The sequence below is a fragment of the Sipha flava genome, unplaced genomic scaffold, assembly GCF_003268045.1.
Source record: "Sipha flava isolate LNK unplaced genomic scaffold, YSA_version1 572_pilon_pilon, whole genome shotgun sequence".
In the NCBI taxonomy this organism is placed as follows: domain Eukaryota; kingdom Metazoa; phylum Arthropoda; class Insecta; order Hemiptera; family Aphididae; genus Sipha; species Sipha flava.
The window spans coordinates 191,976-217,820 of record NW_020273552.1 but is presented as its reverse complement, the minus strand read 5'-3'; the positions used below and the strand labels follow the sequence as shown (position 1 = coordinate 217,820).

The 25,845-nt window shown below is 31.5% G+C and overlaps 2 protein-coding genes and 1 pseudogene across 2 annotated transcripts; all 3 read right to left on the bottom strand.

The window, feature by feature from the left end:
- Window positions 1-58: 58 nt before the first annotated feature.
- LOC112691190 lies at window positions 59-902 on the bottom strand. Its single transcript, XM_025565344.1, has 3 exons — window positions 509-902; window positions 333-443; window positions 59-273 (listed from the first exon to the last, which is right to left on the bottom strand). The coding sequence occupies exons 1-3, from the start codon at window positions 900-902 to the stop codon at window positions 59-61; spliced, it is 720 nt and encodes a 239-aa protein (XP_025421129.1).
- Window positions 903-930: 28 nt separating this feature from the next.
- LOC112691189 lies at window positions 931-3,193 on the bottom strand (annotated as a pseudogene).
- Window positions 3,194-21,776: 18,583 nt separating this feature from the next.
- On the bottom strand, window positions 21,777-23,880 carry LOC112691188 (WD repeat-containing protein 82-like). Its single transcript, XM_025565343.1, has 3 exons — window positions 23,609-23,880; window positions 22,267-22,527; window positions 21,777-22,191 (listed from the first exon to the last, which is right to left on the bottom strand). The coding sequence occupies exons 1-3, from the start codon at window positions 23,875-23,877 to the stop codon at window positions 21,777-21,779; spliced, it is 945 nt and encodes a 314-aa protein (XP_025421128.1). The 5' UTR covers window positions 23,878-23,880.
- Between the last annotated feature and the right edge of the window lie 1,965 nt (window positions 23,881-25,845).

Here is a 25,845-nt window from a genome sequence, read left to right as displayed (position 1 = left end):
TAATAGTAGTATAAATTGGGGGTTTCTGGCACCACCGCCGCCACCGCCGCCGCCGCGGTTAGATAGATAGATGTGGTATACCGTTATAGGGCAAAAACGGCAAGTCATTATGTTCATCATGCAAATGTTGAGGATATGATATATCCACTTCATATATACGGCCTATTTCGGAAGTATCGTTCAAGTCATTCAAACCATTTAGCGATGGCTCGACCCATTTAAATTCACCATACGGAAGGTATTGGGTCATTGCCCAACCATATAAATTATTACCTAAAATAAGAAAAATTAATAATACTTAAAATTATTTATAAACATATATTTTAACTCACAATCCTGATAAACTATCCGTGTGTTAGATTTAGATTCGTCATGATGAGGTGTTCGGTGATTATTTGCCTTGCCATATCTCATACTAGCTTGTGTCAGTCCACCTCGTATGCCTAAGAAATAAATTAGATGAAAATCTTATATTTATCATAAATAAATAAATAAATAAAATATTCACCTTTTTCAATCAATAGTAGCATATCATAGTCTGATAATAGATCTAGTTTTATCGATGTATATTTTAGCATGCAATCAAAGCTGAAACCTGGAGCTGTAAAATAATGAGCTGGATCTAATTTGTATGTAGAAATACAAATAACTCTAAAATTTTCAAAGACATCTGCAAGTAAAAGTATGTCGATCTTGAGATAAAGATCGCTATACTCTCCGAGTGAGCGACAATTGAAATGGTTCCAGACTTTGATAGCATGCTCGTATTCATCCTCTTCGATAGAAGTCTCCGTTAATGAGCTATAAAATTCAGTTTTTGGTGGTAAGGTGGTCTCGTCAAGTTTCGACCAACTGCTAGTATACTCGTAAGGGTAAACACCATTACGAGTCACGAGAGGCATATCGATTGGACAAAAGACTTTAGCGGTTTCACGGAATTTTGAATGATCTGGTGTTTTGAGATTTGTCGCAAGTGTAGACAAGCTGGATGCCAAGAATCTATAAATCTAATTGTAAAATCGTTGCTAATATATTTCGAGAAAGAAATGAGATTTTCTTCACTATGAGGAATGACATTTATTTTATGCGAGTCATATCCTAGCTCTGTTACTATAAAATGAGCATCGTATTTTGATAAATTATGTAAGAAACACGGAACAAATATTTGGGTCTTTAATTTCAAATTGCATGTGTTGCATAAACTTTTTAAAAATTTACCCGATAAATGATCGTGATGTGCAACCTTGTTATTCGAAAAAGTGAAGTTGATTTTACATAAATCACACTTGGTCGTAGATATATGTTTTCGACGTTCATCATAACTCATGTTTATCGGTATATTGGTTGTTTTCAATAATCTATATAATCTTTGTGCAACCTCCACAATAGCTTGCACAAAGTGTTTTGCAACGTTATCTGAGTTCTCAGATCCTCGATAAATGATTGGAGTCTGTGGAATATTAAACTTTTCGAGTAATTCGAGTGGAACATCTGCTGCAGCTTTAACCATAAAGCCATAGCTCATTGGTTTATGCGATTGGATCGCCGTTGTATTCTTACCACATTTTTTATTAATTTTTAAAAGGAGGGCTTCAAAATCTGCAAATATTACAAATGGCAAACGTTGGGTCTTACTCCACGCATCAAATTCTAGTGAAGCCCCCTCTGCTGGCATAATTGGAATTATGGGTTTATGATCACCACAAATTCGGATATGGTCATTGAATTTATTTTTTTGTCTGCTGTCAAAAGATGAAAAACACCTTTTACAAAATATTACACTTTCCTTGTGCAGAGTTTTTTGTGCACGAGCAAGCCGGGAAAAGTTTGAAATATAAGTATAGTGCGACCTATCTTCATCTTTTAATAACAATAAATCGAAATGATTTAGTTTTTGTTCAACAACACGTAGTGGAAAAACCAAATGTTGATCTTTTTTAGATTTTTTAAGACCCTATATGTTTATTGAAACATTATTATTCTTTTCAAATATTTTAATTTCGTTTATTGAAGTGGGATATGATATTCCAGTGAATATGTATTTTTGTTCGTGATTAAAATAGTTTTGACCGACTCGTTGTTTATTTTCGTCTGTAACATGCTTAGCTAGTATAGCCCACTTGAAACATTGATTATCTGAATTTTGAGGATTAATAACTGCTTTTTTATTCTGAATATCTTTAGGTAAGTCAATAAAAGAGCTCGCACCTAATGGAGTATATTTATATACGCCTAGTAATAATCCATCTATCAATTCCAGAGTGAACCCGCTGCCTTTCCCTTGATAAGCTTCCTCCTCAGTTAAAATTGTGATAAACATATCATCGACACTTTCCTCCACATTAGTATTATTAAAAATCGCCCTCGCCGAGGTCTTAAAAGCCCTATTCACGGACGAATTTTCAATATTAGGTTTATTATATACAGCTTCCAATTTAAGATTGAATTTGATAGGCAGGGATAATGATTTTAATAATTCTAACAATTCGGATTTTATTGAATCGAGAAATACTGAATGATTGATAATATTGTTAGTGTTTTTCTTATAATACCATGTTATATAGTTATTAAAAGATGATCCCACATTAACAAATTCAACAGCTTTTCCAACCAAATCTAGCCGTGCCCTTTTATTCCGTCTATTATATGTCGTGTTTTCGTTCGTAACATAGTTTGAGAGACCTACAAATGAAATTCATTCTATCTAACTATCTCTATACACAAACTAGAATATAATATTTAAAAATAATCTTACCTGTATTCTCACATAAATCAACAAGATCAAGCAATTCGTTATAACCATCGTCAAACCATGTTTCTTCTGAACGGTCGTTAGACGGTCCGGCTTGAATGTCTGGTACAATAATTTGTGGAGCTATTTCAATTTCATTAAATTCACGTTATTCTTGTGGTTGAACGCGATTGATAACTTACAAAATAATAGTTGAATTATTTATTTTATTGAACATTTGTCGAAAAAAAAAAAAAACAACTAAATTTAAAATTATTAATAAAGTAAAATATTGAAATACATACCATGTTTGATTTTCACGTGTCTTGTAAGATAATCGCGATGGCGGAATGTAGCAGGACATTCACCACACGTAAATCGTGTACCACTATGAACTTTGACATGTCTTACTAAAATATCTTTTCTGTTGTAATATTTATCACACTGTTCACATTTAAACATATTGAAATGTTAAAAAAAATAAAAATTAAAAAAATAAAATAAAAATAAAAACACTAAGGGTAAAATAAAATGTAGTGATAATCGCTAAGGAACAGTTAAAACACGGAGCGAGTAGAGACGGACATGCGACTAGTAGAAGACTAAAGGACACATTGATTTCATTTCGATTTCAAGTGTGATAGGATCTTATAATTACTCCGTAAAATCTCAGAAAAATTGGCAAAGCATTTCCATTGGCCGGTAAACCATATATAAAATTCTTATTATTCATAATTATACCCATACCTAACTCTCGCTAATTGATTCATATTTATTGTCATCCGGCGGTTTGGTTTTTGTATTGTATTTTTCCTAATTACACTCTCACCTGTCTCAAGCTGGTACGAACATTTTTAAAACTGGATACGTATTGTAGCGGCATGTATTCAAATGTGTTTTTCATTCATTAACATTAATATAGTAATAAGTATTAGTAATAACGAAATTTATATTTAACTTGGCATTTATTTGATAGATTTAGACACCCACATTAGGGTGTTCCTTTTTTTTTTTTTTTTTGCATTTTTGTTGGTCTCACCCACTTAATTTGTGTATATGCCTACAAAAACGAACTACAAAAAGTTTTAAGTCAATCTATTAAGGTTAACCCGTGCCGACTTGAATTTGAAATTTGAGTATATTAATTCATTCATAATTTAATGATATATTTTACATTTTCATATATAACTCATTTACAATTAGGAAAATTAAAATTTGTTATAGAATATATTTTAAGTATAATAAAATTGTCTATAAATTATGTTCTTACATACTTCTTCTTATTCATTATAATTTACAAGATATATTGAATTTTGCGTATGAAAGTACTATTTTCTCAAAATTATATTATGAATTTTTATTAATTAAAATTGTTTTTTCAATGTTTCCTTTTTACAATCAGGATATAGTCTTCTGTGTTCTTGTATACATTGTAATAGCAACTCAGACTTCTTATCATCTTTGGTTAAAGTTCCGTGAAAATCTTCCATAAGTTTAACTGCTCTTTCCGCTGTGTCATTTACTACATTTAGCGAGCATGCAATTTCTTTCCCGTAAATATCACGAATAGCGTTTTTTTCAGAGGTTGATAAAGAGTATTGATTTCGGAAGATATATATTTTTAAACAGTAAATAGCTCTATTCATCCAGCGATCTTGATGCATTGCTCCAGGTGGACGTATTTTAAATTTGTTGTCCAAATTACCATTCAAAAATGTTATAGATAGCTCAAGTAATTCTTTATAGTCATCTCTTTAACATTTATTTTGCAACATAGCTCAACAAAAGTGGAGAATATTATTTCGTACATCTTCTAAAGCAGTGCAACACTCAAGGTCGTCTATACTAGAAGTTATATTTCTAATATCAATTTTATTCCAATTGTTTCGAAACTTTTTGAATAATGGGTTATCAGGACTTGTTGTATGAGGAAGTACAGTTTCAAAAACGCCACGTAAACTTATTTCGTATATGTGGTGGCGACATGGTAGGTAAAGTAAGTCTTTTCCCAATTTTTGCTCCAATAAAACGCATGCACCATTTAAACGCCCTGTATTTGAAGCGGTGGTATCACAGCATAGAGCTTGAACAATATCTGTTACGCCCCAATTTTCTAATGCATAATATATAGCATTAGCTTATTCTTTTCCCGTTGATTTTTCTATCTCTGGGATACCAATAAACAAATCTTGATTCTTACTGGTTAAAACAATCGGTAATCTATCAATACCTGAGTCTCTAACATTTAACGTTGGTAATATTTTTCTATCCCAGTGTACAGTTATATAACTAGGAATAGAACTTTGAAAATTGGTTTTAATTTTATTGGCACGTTCAACTCGTAAAGCATCACGACATCGATGTATAGACGATTTATTTATAACCAAAATATCAATATTGTTACCCAATGCTTCATCTGTTGCTTGAATAATATAAACTGAGCCCCGTACACTTAATTTACATCGATCTAATGCAGCAACAAGCTTTAGAGAAATGAAATTTGTGCGGCCCCTTTTTTCTTCTGTTAATGTCATTGGTATACAAGTGCATTGTGTGAATTCAAAATCTGACGATGACGACGATGAACTCAAGGAAATATCAGATAGTTGATTTTGAATTTCAGTTGCATTATAATTTGAATGTTGAAGTTTTCGATTTGTTAGTTTTTCTATTTCACTATATTTACGTTTTTCTGCTTTGTTTTCATTTTCAAGTAACTTTTTGTCTATACTACCAAGACAACCAATTCGACCAGGAAGTCTTTGATTAATTAAAAACTGTTTGTCATTTTCAATTTTCATTATATTTAAAGCATTAACATGTGCAATATCAAATAAATTGTTCAGTTTGTTTATGAATTCTGTTTCTTTTCATTTAAATGAACCTACCTTTTGTGAATTTTTTTGTAGAGCACGCCATTCTTCGTACGCATTTAAAAGTTTATTAATACAATGCTAAACTGCTCGGACAGGAATTCGAGCTTTTTCCCAAAAAATATTGCATTCACGAACGACTAACGAAGCACTTTCTCTCGTATTAAGTTTTACTGTTCTCACATTATAAAAAAATACTGAAAGCACTTGTCCAATAGGCGGGAGTTTTGAGCCTAGTATTTGGGTAGAAGGTGACCCAATCAAAAATATTTGTTCATCAGCTCGTAATTTTCTAGACATATTTGCAAAACAATAAGGTACCAAAAAAAAAAAAACGTAACAACAAACGATGTACTCAACTATATCATGCACCGTAACGAAGACGACTACACGATATTATTAATAAAAATCTATTAGACTCGTAGATCGTAATCCATACCATTCTTATCTAGAAAAAATTCGATAATATTGAACATAACGATGTTTTTAATGTTCAAATAATCTAATGATTTCTGTAATTGTGTACAATGTGCAATGTGTATTTATAAAAATTCATAATATAATTTTGAGAAAATAGTACTTTTATACACAAAATTCAATATATCTTGTAAATTATAATAAATAAGAAGAAGTATGTAAGAACATAATTTATAGACAATTTTATTATATTTAAAATATATTCTGTAACACATTTTAATTTTCCTAATTTTAAAGGAGTTATATATGAAAATGTAAAATATATCATTAAATTATGAATGAATTAATATACTCAAATTTCAAATTCAAGTCGGCACGGGTTAACCTTAATAGATTGACTTAAAACTTTTTGTAGTTCGTTTTTGTAGGCATATACACAAATTAAGTGGGTGAGACCAACAAAAATGCAAAAAAAAAAATTTAAGGAACACCCTAACCCACATACACAAATAAGTATTATTATTTTATTTAAGTTTTGATGAGCCTGGTGAAATATTTGCTATGTATACGTTATCAGCTAATTGAATGACGTTAGCTACACGCTGAGATTGTTCATATGCATCCATCGCCTTGTTACACAAATCATCATCCTCCTGAAGATCATTATTCATCGTATTCTCTATAAATTATCATAAGTTACAAAAGGGGATAATGTACTTTGAGAAATTAGCTTACCAGAAAAAGAATTATTTTCATTATATTGAGTCGGAGTGAACGTGGTGGGGGAATGATTTTGCAGTAGTGGGTGGGAGGCTGCGGCTAAATTGATATCTTCAATGGAAATCATGATAGGTGAATCCAAAGAATCCAATGAATATAAACTTAATTCTTCCACCCGAATCAAGTTCGGTAAACGAGGTGATATAAGTGACTCGTAGCCACTATCAAAGAATTGAGTCTAAATTATTTTAAATATAATTTAAGTAAATATTCTTCAATGAAAATGTTTTTGTTATTAATCGAACTCACCATGTCTCCAAAAATTTCTCCTAATTGGTTATCAGGCAACTCGAATTGAAATGGTTCAATTACTTCGGGTGTATCAAACCTCAGCTATGAAATAATATATATTTCAAAAGATAAAAGATAAAATTTTATTTTAACGATTGATCTTATTGAGACTTACCATTTCACCTAACTGATTATCATACAATTCTTCGTTTGGTGAGTTGCTCATTTTTGTATATTAAAAATATTAAAAATAATGTAAAGTTTAACTACTGTGAAAGCACGGAGTAAGAATATATGGGTATGTGATGTTGATTATAATTTATGAGAGACTAAAGACACATTGACGTCTGACGACAATATTCGACTATTTCAATTTTAAAATAAGTACGATAAATCATGTCCATTTCATTTAATTCTTAATTATCCGGTGGTTTGTATTTTTTCTAATTATACCTGTACCTATCTCAATTTTGAAATAAGTACGACAATATTCGACTATTTCATTTAATTCTTATTTATCCGGTGATTAATTGTATTTTTTCTAATTACTGTCGTACTCATGCTGGTATGCTAATTTTTAATTAATTTTCTTTAATTATACATGAATATAATCGCTTTCTACGTATTGGTCAGCTAATATTCCTGGGAACGCTGCGTTGGGGTGGGCAGCGGTGTCTGTAGTAGTGGGGTGGGAAGTTTGAGGTATTACGGGTTGCTTGAGAGGATAATATTATGAGGGGGTATGCCTGTTTACTTTGACACTAGTCAACTCATTTAGATTGATTGGGGGGGGAGAGACAATTAAGGTAGCGGTAGTGGGGGGAGGGGCATAGATGTTCGGTGGTAACGGCGGCGGTGGTAGCGGCGGTAGCGGCGGCGGTGGTGCCAGAAACCCCCAATTTATACTACTAATATAAAAAAAATAATATTCTAACACGAACGTACTCGGGGGGTAGAGGCAGTCGATTTTTCTTGCAACTTCGGCGGACGAGTGGAAACGTTCCTGCGCCGCGCGTTCCGGTACACGCGTGCCTTTATACGGACGGGTCCGGTAGCCATGGGGCGCGAATCGACGGTCGGTTGACGGTAAACGGAGGCCACAGAATCGGTGCTCATCTGGCTACGGCCGGATCTGACGACCGCGGGGCGCAGATCGACAGGCGGCGAAGAGGGAACGCTAGCCAACGCGGCAATCACGGTGGCATGCGCGTCCTTCCATCCCTGCTTGTACATGGCCCACATAACTTCATCGGCCCTAGAACGTTCGATGTCCATGCCGACGACATCGGACACGGCCAACAGTGGCGGCGACGTCGAACGCGAAGGTCCGTCGCTCGCGATCGCTCTTCTTTCCTCGGTCATCTCGAATTCTGGAGCGATTTGATCGACGAAGTATATGTTCGTGACGGTGTCAGAAACGGTTATGAACTAATTCGAAAATTTTTCCAAATACTCGGGTTCCCGTCTTCAATGGTGACCAGATAAACATACGTTCCATTTGAGTAATGATAGCCAGCATCGAAAACGAAAACGAAAACAGTACCGTTTGTAATTACGATTTCGATATTACAAGCCACGAAGAAAATGTATAAATGTCACGAAAAATATTACATTAAAAATTACATTAAATGGTTAAAATTTTTACTTATCGTCGCATACGGTTTTTATTGTGGCTTTTGAGTTACACAATGCGTCATTTTTTTGTTGAGCGCTGTGTATATTAGTTACTTTTAGAATATTGTCTGAAACATAACTTCAATAATAACTAATTTCTCATTATAAGTTTTGTTTTTTCTGCGTTTGTTGCTGCTAACATTGCTCTTTCTGTCAGCCACTCATGATTTGTGTATTGTCTATGTGCATTGGAAAGTATCTGGTCAATGAAAGCATCTTGGGATTCAATTATTGTGCAGAGTATCCCCTTGCATCCCCTTTCATCTGTAGTAACTTTCCCATCACCGATATCTAACAATTGTTTTGAGAATCTTCCGCACGTAGCTTTTTCTGATTGAATCGCAAGTATCGTAATAGTTCGCTCTCTATCTTTACATACATGTCGACCATGAATTGTTGACAAAGCTCACGACATCGTAGAATAACGTTGCCCTGATTGCGTCTAATCATCAACCGATATGCATAATAATGCTTCGAACTAACATTCTTGTTTGTTTTGGCACCTGTTTCGGGATCTTATTGTTTAATATTCATGCAATACCCCTCATTTAATACCGAAAATAAAATTAATAGTTTTTGAATAGTTTTAATAGTTTTTTAATAGTTTTTTTAATAGTTTCATTTAATAATTTTAAGAATTTAATAATAATTCATTTTCAATTGCGCAGTTATCGCTGGGTCAAAAATTATTAAATTAAACTACCTACGATTTATTAAACAATAGTACTTTAACAAAATTTTTTTTTTCGTAAAAACCTTCTCCTAGAAATTACGAACAATTAAAAAAGATTTGAGCTAATTCGGTCCAGCCGTTCTCAATTGATGAAATGTTATACATTTTTGGCTCCATTTATATATATATAATATTATATAAACGACTACATATTAGTCATACTATATACAGTGTTGAATCTAGGATTTTTAAGAAAATACCGCATCGCGGTGGAGGTGAAAATAGGTCCGGACGCGATATTTGTGTTACCGCCACCGCCACCGCGTTGCAGCGTGCGCGAACCTTTAATACGAGTGAAAATGAACGACAAAACTCGAATTAGTATAATCGGTACAGTATAATAACAGATATGAAAATAATCTTCATTTTCTTATCGGTCTGGTCGCCTAACACTTAATATTATCTGAGGTACTATATTTATGTTATGTAGGATATACATATTGGGTTTTTGTAATAAAATATTAATATCAATGTACTTTAAAAATGTACTTTTTTCCACCTAAATTGGATTTCAGATCACTGTGCGCCGGGCTCGAACGGTACGCGTTTTCGTACATCCGGATGTTTTGCGTGCTCCATACTCGTCGTTTTGTCGTGCGTCTCATGCGACCGTGCTGCAGTGAAACATTTGTTCGCAAGTATCGATACGTGTGGTGGAGCTCGCTGATTCCTCCAATTTTCGAAGACATCTGTCGGCCCTGGATTCGTCGCACGTGCATTAGGCATGGTCGCGTGGGCGCAACCAAGCGAACTCTAGGCCGATTCAGGTACGGACGCGAGCATAAGCTCGGCGTCGTTCATTGTTTACAATTAGGGCTCGGGACCTCTAAGAGTTTGCAGGTTTTTAAATAACCATCAAAAACATAGCTAAGTTATATAGAAATTGATTTCATAGCAATACAAATTTATATTTAAAATGTATAGTTGCATATTTTCCATATTTGACCATTTTTTATTTATAAGTATATATTTGACCATTTTTTAATTTTACAATTGCATATTTAACAATTATTTATATGAAGGAATAAGTTTTTTAATTTTATAAAAAAATTTTTTGGGTTTATTTCTTCATCTATATTAATATTGATTATTTTAAATGGACAAAATTAATTTATTGCCTGCAGACAGTAGCAGTAGCGACCTACCATTTTTTAAGTTTGCACCAATAAATTCCGTAGACGTTTCTTTTCTAAATATAAAAATATTTTCGCTGATAACAGGCGGTCATTCAAATTTTCCAACTTAAGAAAATATCTTATAGTCCAATTTAATACTCAAGGTAATTAGTACTATATTAAAAATAGAAAAAATGTATTCATTTAATTTATTTTTAAAATAATTTTAATTTTTTTGTTTTTGACATTAACTCAATATAAGATAAAAACAAATCTGAAAAAAAGAAAATAATTATCTCAGATCATTATATCTATCATATCTAAAAATATTCTTTAGGGCATTAATGCATACATATTTTAAATTTTTAAGGGCATGAAATCTCTAAACTTATTTATAATCTAATATACGCGACACACTTGTTATTATTATAATTTTTATAGTTTATTGTTGGGCACCTCGATCTAATTATTATTAATTTTTGGATTGTAATGATTGTTATATTTCATACGATAATTAGTTGGTGAAAACTTGACGATTATTTTTTGTTATGTGTCAGCAGATGGGGCCGCCCAAAGTGTTGGTATGTACTAACAATGGTCGTCGATATAATTATCTAAGAGATATTTTGAATATTTTTTAAATCTTGTCGGTCGGTAGATCAGCGATAAAATCTTCAACAAAACTATTTTACAAAAGAAGCTCGAAATAATGTAAAACGTGTATGAAAATATTTCGGTAATAGCTTCTACCAATACGTTGGCCAAACAAATTGTTTTATAATCCTCTCAATCGAAGAATGGGTAGCACATATCTACCAATAAAACGGTACAAAATGATAAGAAAGTGAATTTGAAAATACCTAATTATTTCATTTATACATTTCTAGAAGTCCGCTGGGTAATGTATATTTTGAACATGTATAATGGAATTATATTCAACAACGCATATAAGTGTTATTTGGTTTTCATTTTCCGGTGAGTTTTAATCAACTCCGGTTTATAGCACCGTCATAATCAGTGCGTGTAATAAAGTGCAACCAGATAAGCCGTCTGTGAATCCTTCGGACGACATCTGCGGTTGTCTTATCTGTTTGGCGATATGTTTTAGAAAAAAACCACGTTCAAAAGCATCGTACAATAACGTTGTTAAAACGTACCACGTGCGACCCACCCGTTAACGCTGCCTGTCGACAATGTTCTTGAACTTTCGATCGGCGCGTATGAATTTAGACGGTTGCAACGGTTTTTGTGGTGTTCCGGCAGTGCGTCGGTCACGGATGTCACTTCGATCGTGTGTGCCGTTGATGACACGTCGACCATCTCGTGCGCGTGTAGTTACCATGTGCTTCACGTTGTGACCGGTTTTTTTTTTCTTTAGTACCGTTCTTTCATTAAGTGCGTGCAGAGACGTTCGCCATTTTGTGCTGCTACTGTTGTCTTACGTTTAAATTTTCGCGTCCGGTACATTCTTACGTGACACTGTCTAATTTACTGACAAAAAAAAAAAATATATATTTTAAAAGTCCGTGGTTTACTTGTACTACGGCTATAGATAGTACTAACTTTTAATCGTGACTTGTACCGTGACCGTTTTTGTGACTATTTTTAAATCATTTGATAAAGTTCACAGTATTGTGCATGTATTTTTTTTTACAATGATTCAGTCGTGTACCTTGTTTAAGGCTATAACGCTGTTTGCTATAATATGGCCGACGATAATGAACGCTTGTTACGTTTAAAAATTCGCGCTGAAATTAAGCGCACTATTTCCAGCATATGGGCTGTCCATGCTCTCGCTAGGCGCACCGCCATCGAATCGCAAACGAGATTGACCATCCAAGTGTGGATCCTGCTATCGATTACTGATAATTTACCTCGTTTAGCGTTACCGGAAAGCATCTGGGAACGTTTGTCCAATCTCGCTCTTGCCGATCCAGACTTCCGTGTCTCATTTCCAATCGACGTACTCTTTAGTCGGTTGGCCGCACACCAAAAGAGCAAAACTGTGTTAGTCATCGTTAGGTTGAAATCGTATTCATATTATTTAGTCACCATTAAAATATCTTCCAACGGAGAAGAAGTTATTAGTTCTATTTTGCGGTCTTTGTTGTTAGATATCAATAATAATGTGGGTTCATCCTTTAAATAAAAAACGAACAACAAATACATATGTTTATTTGTTCATATATTTTATTTTTTTGTTTTTAAAAAACTTTATTTTTATCATTATAGCAATACGCATAATAAAATACAACAAAATAAAATAAATCTACTTCTAAAGTTATGCTTGTGATGGAGTAGAAAATTACCTTTCAACAATAAAGATAAATATATAATTATAAGATGAAATAAAAGGAGAAAAAAGAAAAAAATACAGATTCAATTTTTTTAGATAAATATGTTAAGAAATGAGATAAAAAAAGTACAAAAAAAAGAAATGTGTAAACGTGAAAACGGACATAAAGTATACTTTTAGATATAGATATATCGACATAATGTAATTGATAAAACAATAAAAACATAAAAAACAAATAAAAATGTTATAAATAATTATACAGAATATATTTAATATTAATTTAATTTTAAAAAATAAAAACTTAGTAGTAAATATATTAATTTTAAATAAATTATAATATTATAAATTTGAAAACAACCAAATATTAACCAGTTTAAATCATAAGCTCTATACTTTCGTTTATGAGTAGAAATTAACACGTTGTTTTCAGAACAGATGAATTATTTTATAACTAAAGATATTTCAATTTTTTTTGTATAGAAGCCTTATTGACAAAGCACTTAGCAATTTATAACTAAGTTTTGTTGAACCCTATAAAGTTTTTTATATAGAATCATTCTTAATATGTTATTTTGATTTTTTTTTGTATGATGTTTATATGCGTATTTTTAGTTCCTCCCCAAACTATATAAGGCCATATTGGAAAATTGATTACTAAAAAGGCTCTCATAAAATTCACAAAGTCGATTAAACAATTTAAATTGTCATTAGAGTATGTAACACCAAGATTAAGACATTAGATTAAGAAAGGTTATATGGATGCTTATTTATTGTATTTTTTTCAAATTTGCATTTGTTACAAGAACATTTTTGTTTAGACGTTTTTAACAGATTCTATAATCGTAACGTACATAACATGATAAAACTCATTGAACACAATGAATTTTATTCCATTGTCATCAAAATTGTCTTCATTGTACATGTTAAATAATATATACACATAATGAAAATGTATTTAATTGGTTCGTAATTACTTTCATTTAGGGACACAAATGTATAACATAAAAAAATTGATATATATATATAACCAGATAAACCGGCGAACTTCGTATCGCCTAAGCGTCGATTTTTTTAATTTTGTATTTATTTTTAGTACTTATTCTGTTATTTGGTACACCGGGGAGACCAATTTGCTACGACTATCCCACTGTGCAATGAATTGTTGTATACATGTTTCAGCGACATTTTACTGGAACCTATAACATCGCAATGCGAGTTTCATATGTGTATGAAAAAACATTGCTGCAACACTTAATGCCCTGTTTTTGCTGACACTGAGGAAACATTGTAAGCACATATTTTGAAACATAAATGCATTGTTTCATTGCAATACATATCCAATGTGTTCAAGTAATCTGTATATAACATCAAAAAATACATACCTATAATGTTATGTTGACACATTACCCCACTGTGCAATATTATGTTGCATAGATGTTTCAATTCAAGTTAATAATTTAATTATTTTAAAACGAAAAAAAATATAAAATATAAAATTCATCATTGATTGAAAACTGAACCACTGCTAGGTGATAATCTCCATATCTACCTACCTAACTGACCTACGCCTAACATCTACTAGCCTACACCTAACATGAGAAGTATGTTGTAAAATTGTTGTATTTATACCTATACTATATTATTTTCAGAATCGTATTTTTAAAGCAAAGATTAAAGACTGTTTCGAGTCCGCCAGACATTAGTATTGTTGTAATAAAAAGTTATTTTATAAAATAAAGATTAAGATACTCTATATTATAAAGTGGATACCATACATTTCTTTTTTCTAATACTTCACGGAGAAAAGAAAATTAGACAAATCTTCATTATGTGAACATAATTACTAATTAGGTAGGTTACCTACCTGCTTAACATAATATGAACCACAATAATTGTATTTTTAGTTATAATCGTACAAACAAATAAAATAGGTGGCAAATTTAGTTATATAAATATGTTCATCATAATCAAATTCCATTTTTTTTAAAGTAGGAAATAGACACATAATTAAAAGGCATCTTGTAGCTTGGCCAATCAGTCCCTGGTTCAATTGCTGAATTAATTATGTCACTAGACACTATAGTTGGAGGTGGTGGCCATTTACAGAAAATAATAGTACGGCTATCTGGGCCTTCTGTCTTACTTAACCAATTTTTTGGTACAACGCTGAATTCGTTAGTCTCAGTGAAACTCCCTATCAACCATTTTTTGGTTATTGGGACCTAAATTATAAATAATAGAATAAATAATATCACCAAATAATAATATAATAACCATGCTATTTAGTATTTTTTATAAATGAATGTAACTTACCATTCTATTAGTAGTCTGAACATTTATTATGTATATTATAAACGCACGCCAACAGTAAGATTTCTACTCGTATGTGAATGTGAGCAGTTTTGAACTGTTAGAATACGCCAATCATGAATAACATTTTGATTCCAAATTTAGAAGTTACAACAAATGATTAAAATCTATTTAGGTAGTCAAAAATAAATTTAAACCCCGGTATTATGACGGCACTTGAAAAACGATTCCGAGTAAAAGGTGTCGAATGGGTCAGTTTATTTATAAATTATTTGAAATTTGTAAGAAACAGCTTCATGATATCGTATACATGTTTCATTGTAATATCATGTCACTAATAAATCATAAACATTTAAAGAATGTTAGTTGTTGACACGAAAAATATTATTTTTATAAAATAGTTATAGAATATCATGCTGATGTTAATTGGTAATGTTTTCTTGAAACCTGAATTCAACATAGCGTCAATGTTTTGTAACTTCCAATGCACAGTGGGATGGTGTCCAACTAGTTTTGACTGATAAAAATGTATTGTTTTGACTAACGGAATAGAGGATGTTCTATTTTGATAAAACACGATTGGTCATGAATGGAATTGACTGAAAAGCAAAAATATATTGTTTTGACTATGACTTATCAGTATGCAAATTCTCACTGAATTACATGTGTCCTGTTTTTAATTAGTCATAATAAAGCTGCCTAGGTCTGCTTAAAGATCTACCCGATAACGCTGCCGGTCGAAAGCGGAGCAAATCTTGGATAATTTGATAGGAGTAGGGGAGAGGCACATATAAAGTTGACATTTATTCTTTTTCTTGTGTCGTGTGTCAAAAATAACCATACCAGCTACAATCGAACAAATAATAATATAAACGACGTGAATAATTTTAAACATAATTTTTGGGGAATTAATAATATATTATGTAATAAAAGTAAAGTCTATAAAATTGCCATTAAACCATTTCGATGTGATCAATTGAGTCATTACGTGAATCAATGTAGAACTCCGGTGCAATATATTAAATAGTAACCAAATATCAAAAAGGAGTACACGGGACATATAAATTTTACAAATAACAATAAAAATTTCAATTATTAATTATATTTATGAAAACGAACATTATATAATAATACAAGCTTAATGTAAACATATTAGATAAGTTCAAATTACAAGTTAATATGGCACATCAAGATGATGAATTGTATATAATATGAAATATTAATCCATTGGGTGAACTAGGAAATACGACCGTGAAAACTTGTGAGATTATTTATGCTGGAAGATGAACACCTAGTCTTTATTCGACGGAAAGCTGTTTAAGATGGATAAAGCTCCACATGGCCCTTAACCTTTGAAATTTTATTTAGATAATCGAAATTGTTTTAGTGTATTTCTTCATGTTTACGGCGTAAGATTCGACGGGATGGGATGCGTCCAGAAAAACTGTTTTTCAGAGATAAGTCAACATTGATTCTTTTTCTTGTGTCGTGTGTCAAAAATGTGTCCAACAGGTCACCAAAAAGTATATCACGTTTATAGTTTTTCAGGTGATTCACGACCTGGAAATATGTATAATGTTATGCATAAAATGAAAATTCTATATAGCATCTCACCTTTCGTGAACACTTTTGAGGTAGATTCATTGCTTTTCAGATCACTAATTTTTCAATTTTAGGCCATATTTCCGGCTACAATCTAACAAATAATAATTTAAACGACGTGAATAATTTTAAACATAATTTTTGGGGAATTAATAATATATTATGTAATAAAAGTAAAGTCTATAAAATTGCCATTAAACCATTTCGATGTGATCAATTGGGTAATTACGCGAATCAATGTAGAACTCCGGTGCAATATATCAAATAGTAACCAAATATCAAAAAGGAGTACACGGGACATGTAAAATTTTACAAATAACAATAAAAATTTCAATTATTAATTATATTTATGAAAACGAACATAATATAATAATACAAGCTTAATGTAAACATATTAGATAAGTTCAAATTACAAGTTAACATGGCACATCAAGATGATGAATTGTGTATAACATGAAATATTAATCCATTGGGTGAACTAGGAAATACGACCGTGAAAACTTGTGAGATTATTTATACTGGAAGATTAACACCTAGTCTTTATTCGACGGAAAGCTGTTTAAGATGGATAAAGCTCCACATGGCCCTTAACCTTTGAAATTTTATTTAGATAATCGAAATTGTTTTGGTGTATTTCTTCATGTTTACGGCGCAAGATTCGACGGGACGGGATGCGTCCAGAAAAACTGTTTTTCAGAGATAAGTCAACATTGATTCTTTTTCTTGTGTCGTGTGTCAAAAATGTGTCCAACAGGTCACCAAAAAGTATATCACGTTTATAGTTTTTCAGGTGATTCACGGCCTGGAAATATGTATAATGTTATGCATAAAATGAAAATTCTATATAGCATCTCACCTTTCGTGAACACTTTTGAGGTAGATTCATTGCTTTTCAGATCACTAATTTTTCAATTTTAGGCCATATTTCCGGCTACAATCTAACAAATAATAATTTAAACGACGTGAATAATTTTAAACATAATTTTTGGGGAATTAATAATATATTATGTAATAAAAGTAAAGTCTATAAAATTGCCATTAAACCATTTCGATGTAATCAATTAAGTCATTACGTGAATCAATGTAGAACTCCGGTGCAATATATTAAATAGTAACCAAATATCATAAAGGAGTACGCGGGACATGTAATATTTTACAAACATTATAAATTAAAAAATCATGAAATTCCGGAGTTTAGAAAACTTAAATAATAAAAGAAAACTGATTGTTGTTCTTCATGTATCTCAGGGAGTACTCCGATTTCAAGTTACGGAATGCGATCATTAAGAGATAAAAAAATTATGTATGAGTAATCAGAACAATTAAGGTTGAACATATTATTTGTAGAGCTAATGATTTTTAGTGTAAAAACAAATTTTTATTATATTGCAGCGGAGATATGAATGTTATTAAATAGTCTGCGTTAAAAGAACATGTATTGATGAACGAAAATGTTCATTTTACAATTAACAAAATTATGCAAATCCTTAATATATTTTGACTTAAATAATAGCATTGATTATAGAATATACTATTCTATAATCAATGATACTAGGTATTCAATACTAGCTCTTGATATTTCAAACTTGTAACATTTTTAAAATTTTAACCTAGACATCGGAGAAAATGTCTAGGGGGGGAGTTATAACACCCTTAACCCCCCCCCTCCCGTGTTTGCCACTGCCTGAGCTGATCGAGGTGAATTAAGTTGAACCTTTTATAATATCCGCATTTTGTGATTGAGTATTACAGGTCAAAGCTGATGATATAATTAATTCAAATGTAGTGGCTATTAAAAAAATCAGATGTTGAACGAAAATGTAATAATTGTAAATAATTTAAGCTCAATGTTAAAAAATAAAACTATCTGTAACATTATTAATATATAGAGACTACCGTTTATTGATGATAAATTAACTATGAATAAGAAAAGAATAAGAAAAAGGAAAATAATAAGAAATATTACGATAAAAATTTACATAATATTAAATTACAGGTAGGGAACAAAGTCCTAATTAAAGAAAATAATAAATGAAACCTACTAAGTAGAAATTGGACAGATCCGTACGAATTCCTAGTATTACATGATAATGTAAACGTCACTATCAACAAAGGGGTATCGTAATCACATAAATAATATTAAATTATTTTGTGGCTCTGAATTATAGAAAATAAATAAACAATACATTAGTAGTTAAAGTTGTTTTTATAAAAAAAAAAAACAAATATTAGATAAATTAAATATTGTTTGATTTAACCTACTAAACATACTATTTTATTATATCACTAACACCCAACTCTTTTACCTATTTATAATTAGATAGTTTAGAATATAAACAATTTATTTTTGAAATTGAATTAGGTTATTTTAATAAGGGTAGTTATTTAATAAGTCTATAAGAGACACATGATTTTATATGAAGAAAAAAAAACATAAAATAACATAGCATACAACCTGTGCACAAACGCAAAATATACAAAATTTATTTATATATTTATATAATAAGATTTTATTCGTATAAAAAATTAATAAAATACTATTAGATATAAGTACCTAGCTAATATATGAATGCAATTATAATAGATATATGGATTAAAAGTTATTATTGTTTTTTTTTTTTTTTATGTCCAATCCAGTCTAATTATTATTATTCAAATAATAATCGAATATAAACTGGTGACGCCACAAGTATGTTTTTTCAACAACCAATTAGATACCATCGAAATCTGGTATTTATTATGAAAATTTAGGCACAATTAAAATCGTGACTAACACATGAGACTTAGTGTTCTTTCTTGACACATCATGTCACACACAATAGGACATCATTGACGATTGCATAAATAAAATCGAACATATGTGCATATAAACTTAAAGAGTTCGCCGAGGGATAATGAAATACATATCACAAGCAGCACAAGTATTCTGTGGGTTATGTAAATGGTTAACCCACTACTGCGTTCGCCACTGGATTAAGACAGTGTTAGGCTGGTCATTTTTCCTTTTAAATAAATTATTACTCGTCGTAGACATTGTTACAGCCACATCGCCGCGAGTAAGTACATAATTCTTTACTCAGGCTAAGCTGATCTTTATTCTATCACATTAAGCTAGATAACAATGAACGTGCGACGTCGTTAAATACTTATCGTGGTACCGGTTGTCATGTCTTGCACAGCGTTCACTACACAAAGACAACTAAGGCTGACCAACAATTATTATTATAGACAATTAGTGACCTAACAATTAGAGACTTGGATATAATTCAAACCTAGTCAACATAGGAATCTCAGATCTTAAAAAAATAAGTACACTACATTTAATTATGAAATTATAGATAGCTTACAGTTTGTAATTTTGGTGTTCATAACTTATCTACAGTAAGTATGAAATATTAAAATTATTATGAGGGTGAAATGGTATAGGACCTAACGAACTCACATCATACATAAATCATTAGGTACATCAATAATGATATTCATAAATAAGTTGTACGCTTTTATATTTTTTGTGATAAGTTATCACTGATAACTGTGCAGGATAAAACAAAAACAACGCAATTATTCTGTTTTTAATGGGTTGGTCAAAAAGAAAATTAAAAGAAGTTTTATATCCTATATGAAGTCATTCTTTCATGCCTTGTGGCCGTGATTTTGGTTTGATTAAAAGAATGCTAGTAAAATATAAAAGATTGTACACAATAGTGTATAATAAAATGAATAAAATTAAGTACTTCATAACTTATGAATCATAAGCTTTTTTAATTAATAAAACTGCAAGATAGATGATACTATTCCTTGGTGCACTAACACATGTTCAATAATTATATTTAATACATTTATTAATCAAAATATTGTCAGCTGCTATATGAGGTATACAATGATATTTAGTTTATAATAATTCTGAGGTTTATTGATAACCGATTTTAATATCACTTTTTAAAATATATATATATATTTATATATGTGTGTACATATAGATGCAATTAGGAGTTGGGAGTAGGGAGCTTAACTCCCCCATATATATTCCATGTTATACATGACATACCGCATACAGCATAGTTAACTCACAATAGTGTCGCATACAAAAAAAAGACACATTGCAGTAAATCCAACTTGGCTCAAAATCTAAAATATATTAACATGGTATATAAGAATAGGATTAATCTACGGGTTATTTTAAGTTTTGGTAGGAGGGTTGTAGCCCCCTAGATTTTTTACCCTAGTTGCGCATATGTGTGTACTTATAATTTGAACGATTGATTAATATTTATAAATTATAAAACCTGCTTTATAAGAACACATATATTTTTCATCATTTTCATTGTGTCATATAGGTAACACAAAAATTGGGCAATTCGATTTAATAAAGATTATTTCTTTCTGTGTCAAATAAAAATTAATTAAAATTTTTAAATATACATTTTGAATTAATTTTTGCATTTTTTTATACATATTTTACTTATTAAACCGAGAAACAAATACATATATTAAAAATAACACTTATTTATTATAAAAATTGTACAACTGTTTACCACTAAATTAATATTGAAAACAAACAATGTTAAAATTTCTAAAAAAATAATTAACATAATTTTAAATGAATATTTACATAAATGTCTAATTATAACATGCTTTAAATAAATTAAAAAATATCTTTTAAAATCTCCAATTCAAGATCAGTTATGTTTTGCTATTTTGCAGTACAAGAATACATGAACAGTCAATAAAATAATTTATAATATAAAAATATCAATAATTAAAACATCTACAATTTAATAGTTATACTCTGGTTACTACAGTTTTTTAATTACACATATTATCTATATGATTAATTGAAAAGAGATCAATCAGATTTAAAGTCCTAAATTATTCATATTTTTAAAAATATAAGTGGATTCAGAGTTTAAATAGTAATAAAGTATATATTTTATAATTATATTGTAATACTTAAAACTTCTGTTTTGAACCACATGAAAACAGCAAAAATTTTAAAATTCTACAATAAAGAATCCTATATAAAATTATACTTGGGTAACCAAAATTCCATATTTGTACTTGTTGAGGCTATCATCATGTATTTGGGATTGAATTTAACGCAGTTAATTGGACCATTATAATAACTTTCTAGTATGCAAACTTTAGATCCTGATTTTATATTCCATCCATGAATACGGCTATCATTTGACCCACTGATAACGTACTTTGAGTCCGGGCTGAATGAAGCTTCAACAGGAATACTATTTTTATTCTGGTGGCCAACGAATGAATTAATAGGTTCACCATTGAAGGCATCTATCAATTTTATTAAGGGCCCATCAGAAGGTATAATTATGAACTTGCCATTTGGACTAAATTTGAGATCCGTCCAATCATATTGCTTATACTCATTATAATTTGCAGTAATGAATGATCCATTTTTTAAATTTCTAAAATCAAGTATAATATGGTCAAAAAAAGTACAGTGTGAAGATAAATAAATAAAAAAAAAATATTATATTTACCTGATGTCAAACATTTTAATTGTTTTAGAATTTATGCCGACTGCCAACACTAAACCATTTGGATCAAAATCTGCCACAGGTCTTCCAGCTACACTAATATGGGCTTCACAATTTGGGGACCTTAAATCCCATAACATGAGACTATTGTCCAATGATGCACTCACAAATATATCTTCAACTGGTGATTTAATTAATGAAGTAACTTTGTTTGTGTGGCCTATGAAATATCGAATATACTTATTTTGGTGCAAAGATAAATATCTGAAAATATAAAAAATTAAGAAAATAGAGTAATATACAAATATATTAAATTAATATTTAAAATATTAACTGTTTATTAGTAATTCTACTAAATAAAAAATGTATTATTAAATTATTTGGTATTTACTATAGTATATTGGAAGTAGGTAATATAATATAAAGAGTAATAATATAATATAATTTAAACATGTAAATTATTAGACATGTAAATGTTGTCAACTATTACATACCACTACATGAAATTAGAAAACAACTTTTCTAACATAGCAAAATTATTGCATAATGCCTATACATATAATATATTATATTTTTAAATGTAATCAGACATTTGTTAGGTTGTTCTCAAAAAAGTAAATTGATAGGAAAGTGAACAACTTTTAAGAAAAAATATATTAAACGGATGGCCTGTCAAACAGGTTGCTTATAGTGAAACAGTCTAATTAATAAACATTACACAATTAATTTGAATTACAATTTGTAGGGCTTTAAAATAAATACTATAGCAATAGAAATAGTAAAGAAAACAGTAAATTTAAATTTAGCTGTCATCACAATAAGTCAAATATTAACTTTTTTCCCTCGATGTCTGTATCTATTTATCAGAACTTAAAAATATGCGGCTGCATACTAAGTATTATAATTTTTAAAATTTTTTAGGCATTATTCCAACTTCTACAAAAGACTTATACTTTGCAATTTATATTGACTACGTTTCAGGTATCTATCCAGAAATGTTCTACGTAACAGCAAAATTGTAGGTACTTTTGTTATATACGGAGGCCACTTGTGTTATATTAACAAATTAACAAAACGGCACTCATAGCGAAAGAATGCAGTAACGATGATTGACAATCACCACGCACGGTATACAGTCTGTGAACTGAATTGCGAAAGTCAACGATCACATAAAAACATTGTTATCGCACGGTATAAATGTGTTAAATTTTCCTAAATATAACACATTGTTTTCGCGCGGTGGCAAGATATAAATATAACACAAGTGGCCTCCGTATATAACAAAAGTACCAAATTTTATTACAGACCATCGGTCGGTGACCATTGTTCAAGAACATTGTCTCACCTGATGGTGTCGTTGATTTTAGTCGATGAGTGAAGAACCGTCGTGCTAGTGTGTCCGAATATTATTTGACCGACACCATACATCTTGGTCAAGGAAATCTTCTTCTGCTCGCCGTACATACTGTTGTACAACACGATCTGATCATCGCTACCGCCCGTCACAACAAAGTCACCGGCCGCCGCGAAGTCCAAACTGTTGACCAGTTCTCGGCTGTTGTCGAACACTTTGGACGGCTTGAAGCAACGCATCACCCTGTCGGTCAGGTCCATTTCAGCGGCAGTTGTGCAACGCGCGAACGGTGATAGAACACGTAAAAACCGGTGTCCGTACACGACGTTTATTTCGTCGCAGAATGGACGACGGCGATCAACACGTACGCGCAACAGGTGCCAACGTTTACCCCTTATATTGTTACGGTTAATGCGGCGGCAACGAACCCATACCTCTACCCGATACTCGCTCCAACACTGTCGCGGTCCTGGTGAACAACAGTGCCGCCAACCTAGCGGACGGCGCGCGTCCCCCAGTGCTCGTACGGCGGGAACGCGTTTCGCAACCGGATCTCGTCGGGTGTTGCAGTTGCCCACCCACTTCCCCCGCAATAGTCGCGCGCATGTGTGAAAGAAAACGGCGGTTTATCTGAACGCCGGACGGTCAACATAAATGATGAATGCACTACACCGTACTCTCGAACGCAGTGCCGGTCCAGGGGCAAACGTTTGACTGTGTAAACGAAAATATTTCCAAACATTTCAGCAACCACTTAGAATTCAGATATGTCTGAATATATCTTAGATTATGTTAATGTTAGCGAAAGCGTTATCACTATAAACCAACCGTTGGAATAACGTGGCAAACATGATTATTTCGATTAGACACTGGATACTAATAAAGTATACAGTAATAGTATGTGGTAAATCAACGTTTATGTGCGTATTATGATTCTGTTACTATCCACTGTCCCTCCGGCCATTGAACGTCATGTGAATGTTGACTAAACCCAAGGGCCTCGAATTCTAATGTCGCCTCGCAAAACCTGGGAACGGCACTACTCGAACGGACGGCATTGGACGTGCGAAACAGCATTTGAACAATATGACCAACATTTAATTTGAAACGGCCGCAGTACTTTACGTATGTTACTACCGTAAAAATATCAAACGACGGTAAAAAATTACGATGGTAAGCTCAGGGATTTAGCGGCCTAAAGTTACGGTTTCTAAGCTGCGACTAGCCGCAACGACCAATCGTTGCGTGTATATTGGTTTCCTACATACCATTTAATGCCGCGACTGGCGTTTATTTTCAGTTCCAAACTGAACTGCTCGATATTTCGTTGTGCACAGGGGTGTATTTATTTATTTTTTTTTTTGTTTTAATTTGTCATTATGAATAACTAAAAATTGAACAAACAATTATAAATAATGATAACATAATTGTTTCTTATAAGAGGAGGAAGAAGAAGAAATAATTTATATATATATATATATATATACATAGTGGTGTAATTGTGGGGGACAAGTGCCCCCTCTGACAATTTTTTGAGAGATAAAGGTATAATTCCCCCCCCCCCCCAGATAATCCAATTTTATTAATAAACTCTTATGGATATTATAACAATATTGGAACCTAGTATATGCTACCTACTATTTATATTTATCTAAACCATAAAATGAGTTAAAAGTCTTATGTCAAATCAAACAATTAGATATAGTGTATAAAATACATACAATAAAAATATGTTTTAACTGGCGAGGGGGAGGGATGTCAGGGTTTTGGTAGTAATAAATATATTATATTGCCCCCCCCCCCCCCCTAGATTTTTTCCCAGTTACGTATCTTTTTTGCCTTTAATGTGTGTTTTAATCAAAATCGGGCATATTTTATGAAATTGTATTTTGGTAAATGTGTTTTTTGATTTTTGTTAGCAAGGTCGCTCACCAAAGTAACGTGGCATCTTAGGCCGAGCGCCCACCAAAGTAACGTGACGTGTGGCGTGGCAAGTGATATAGCAAACACGTAACAACAAAATGACGAATGGTGTGACACAACGCCTACCTATGTATCTAGAAACTAGTAACACCAGTTGTCAATATGTCTTCTTCTTCATCGGATGACGAAAGTTTTTTGGCTTTAGTAAATTTAATCAATGTTAATAACAATGTTAATTACACCAACAAAATGTATGTTAAAATCTGGATCGTCTTTCATTTTTAACTTAGAAAATTATGAAAAGA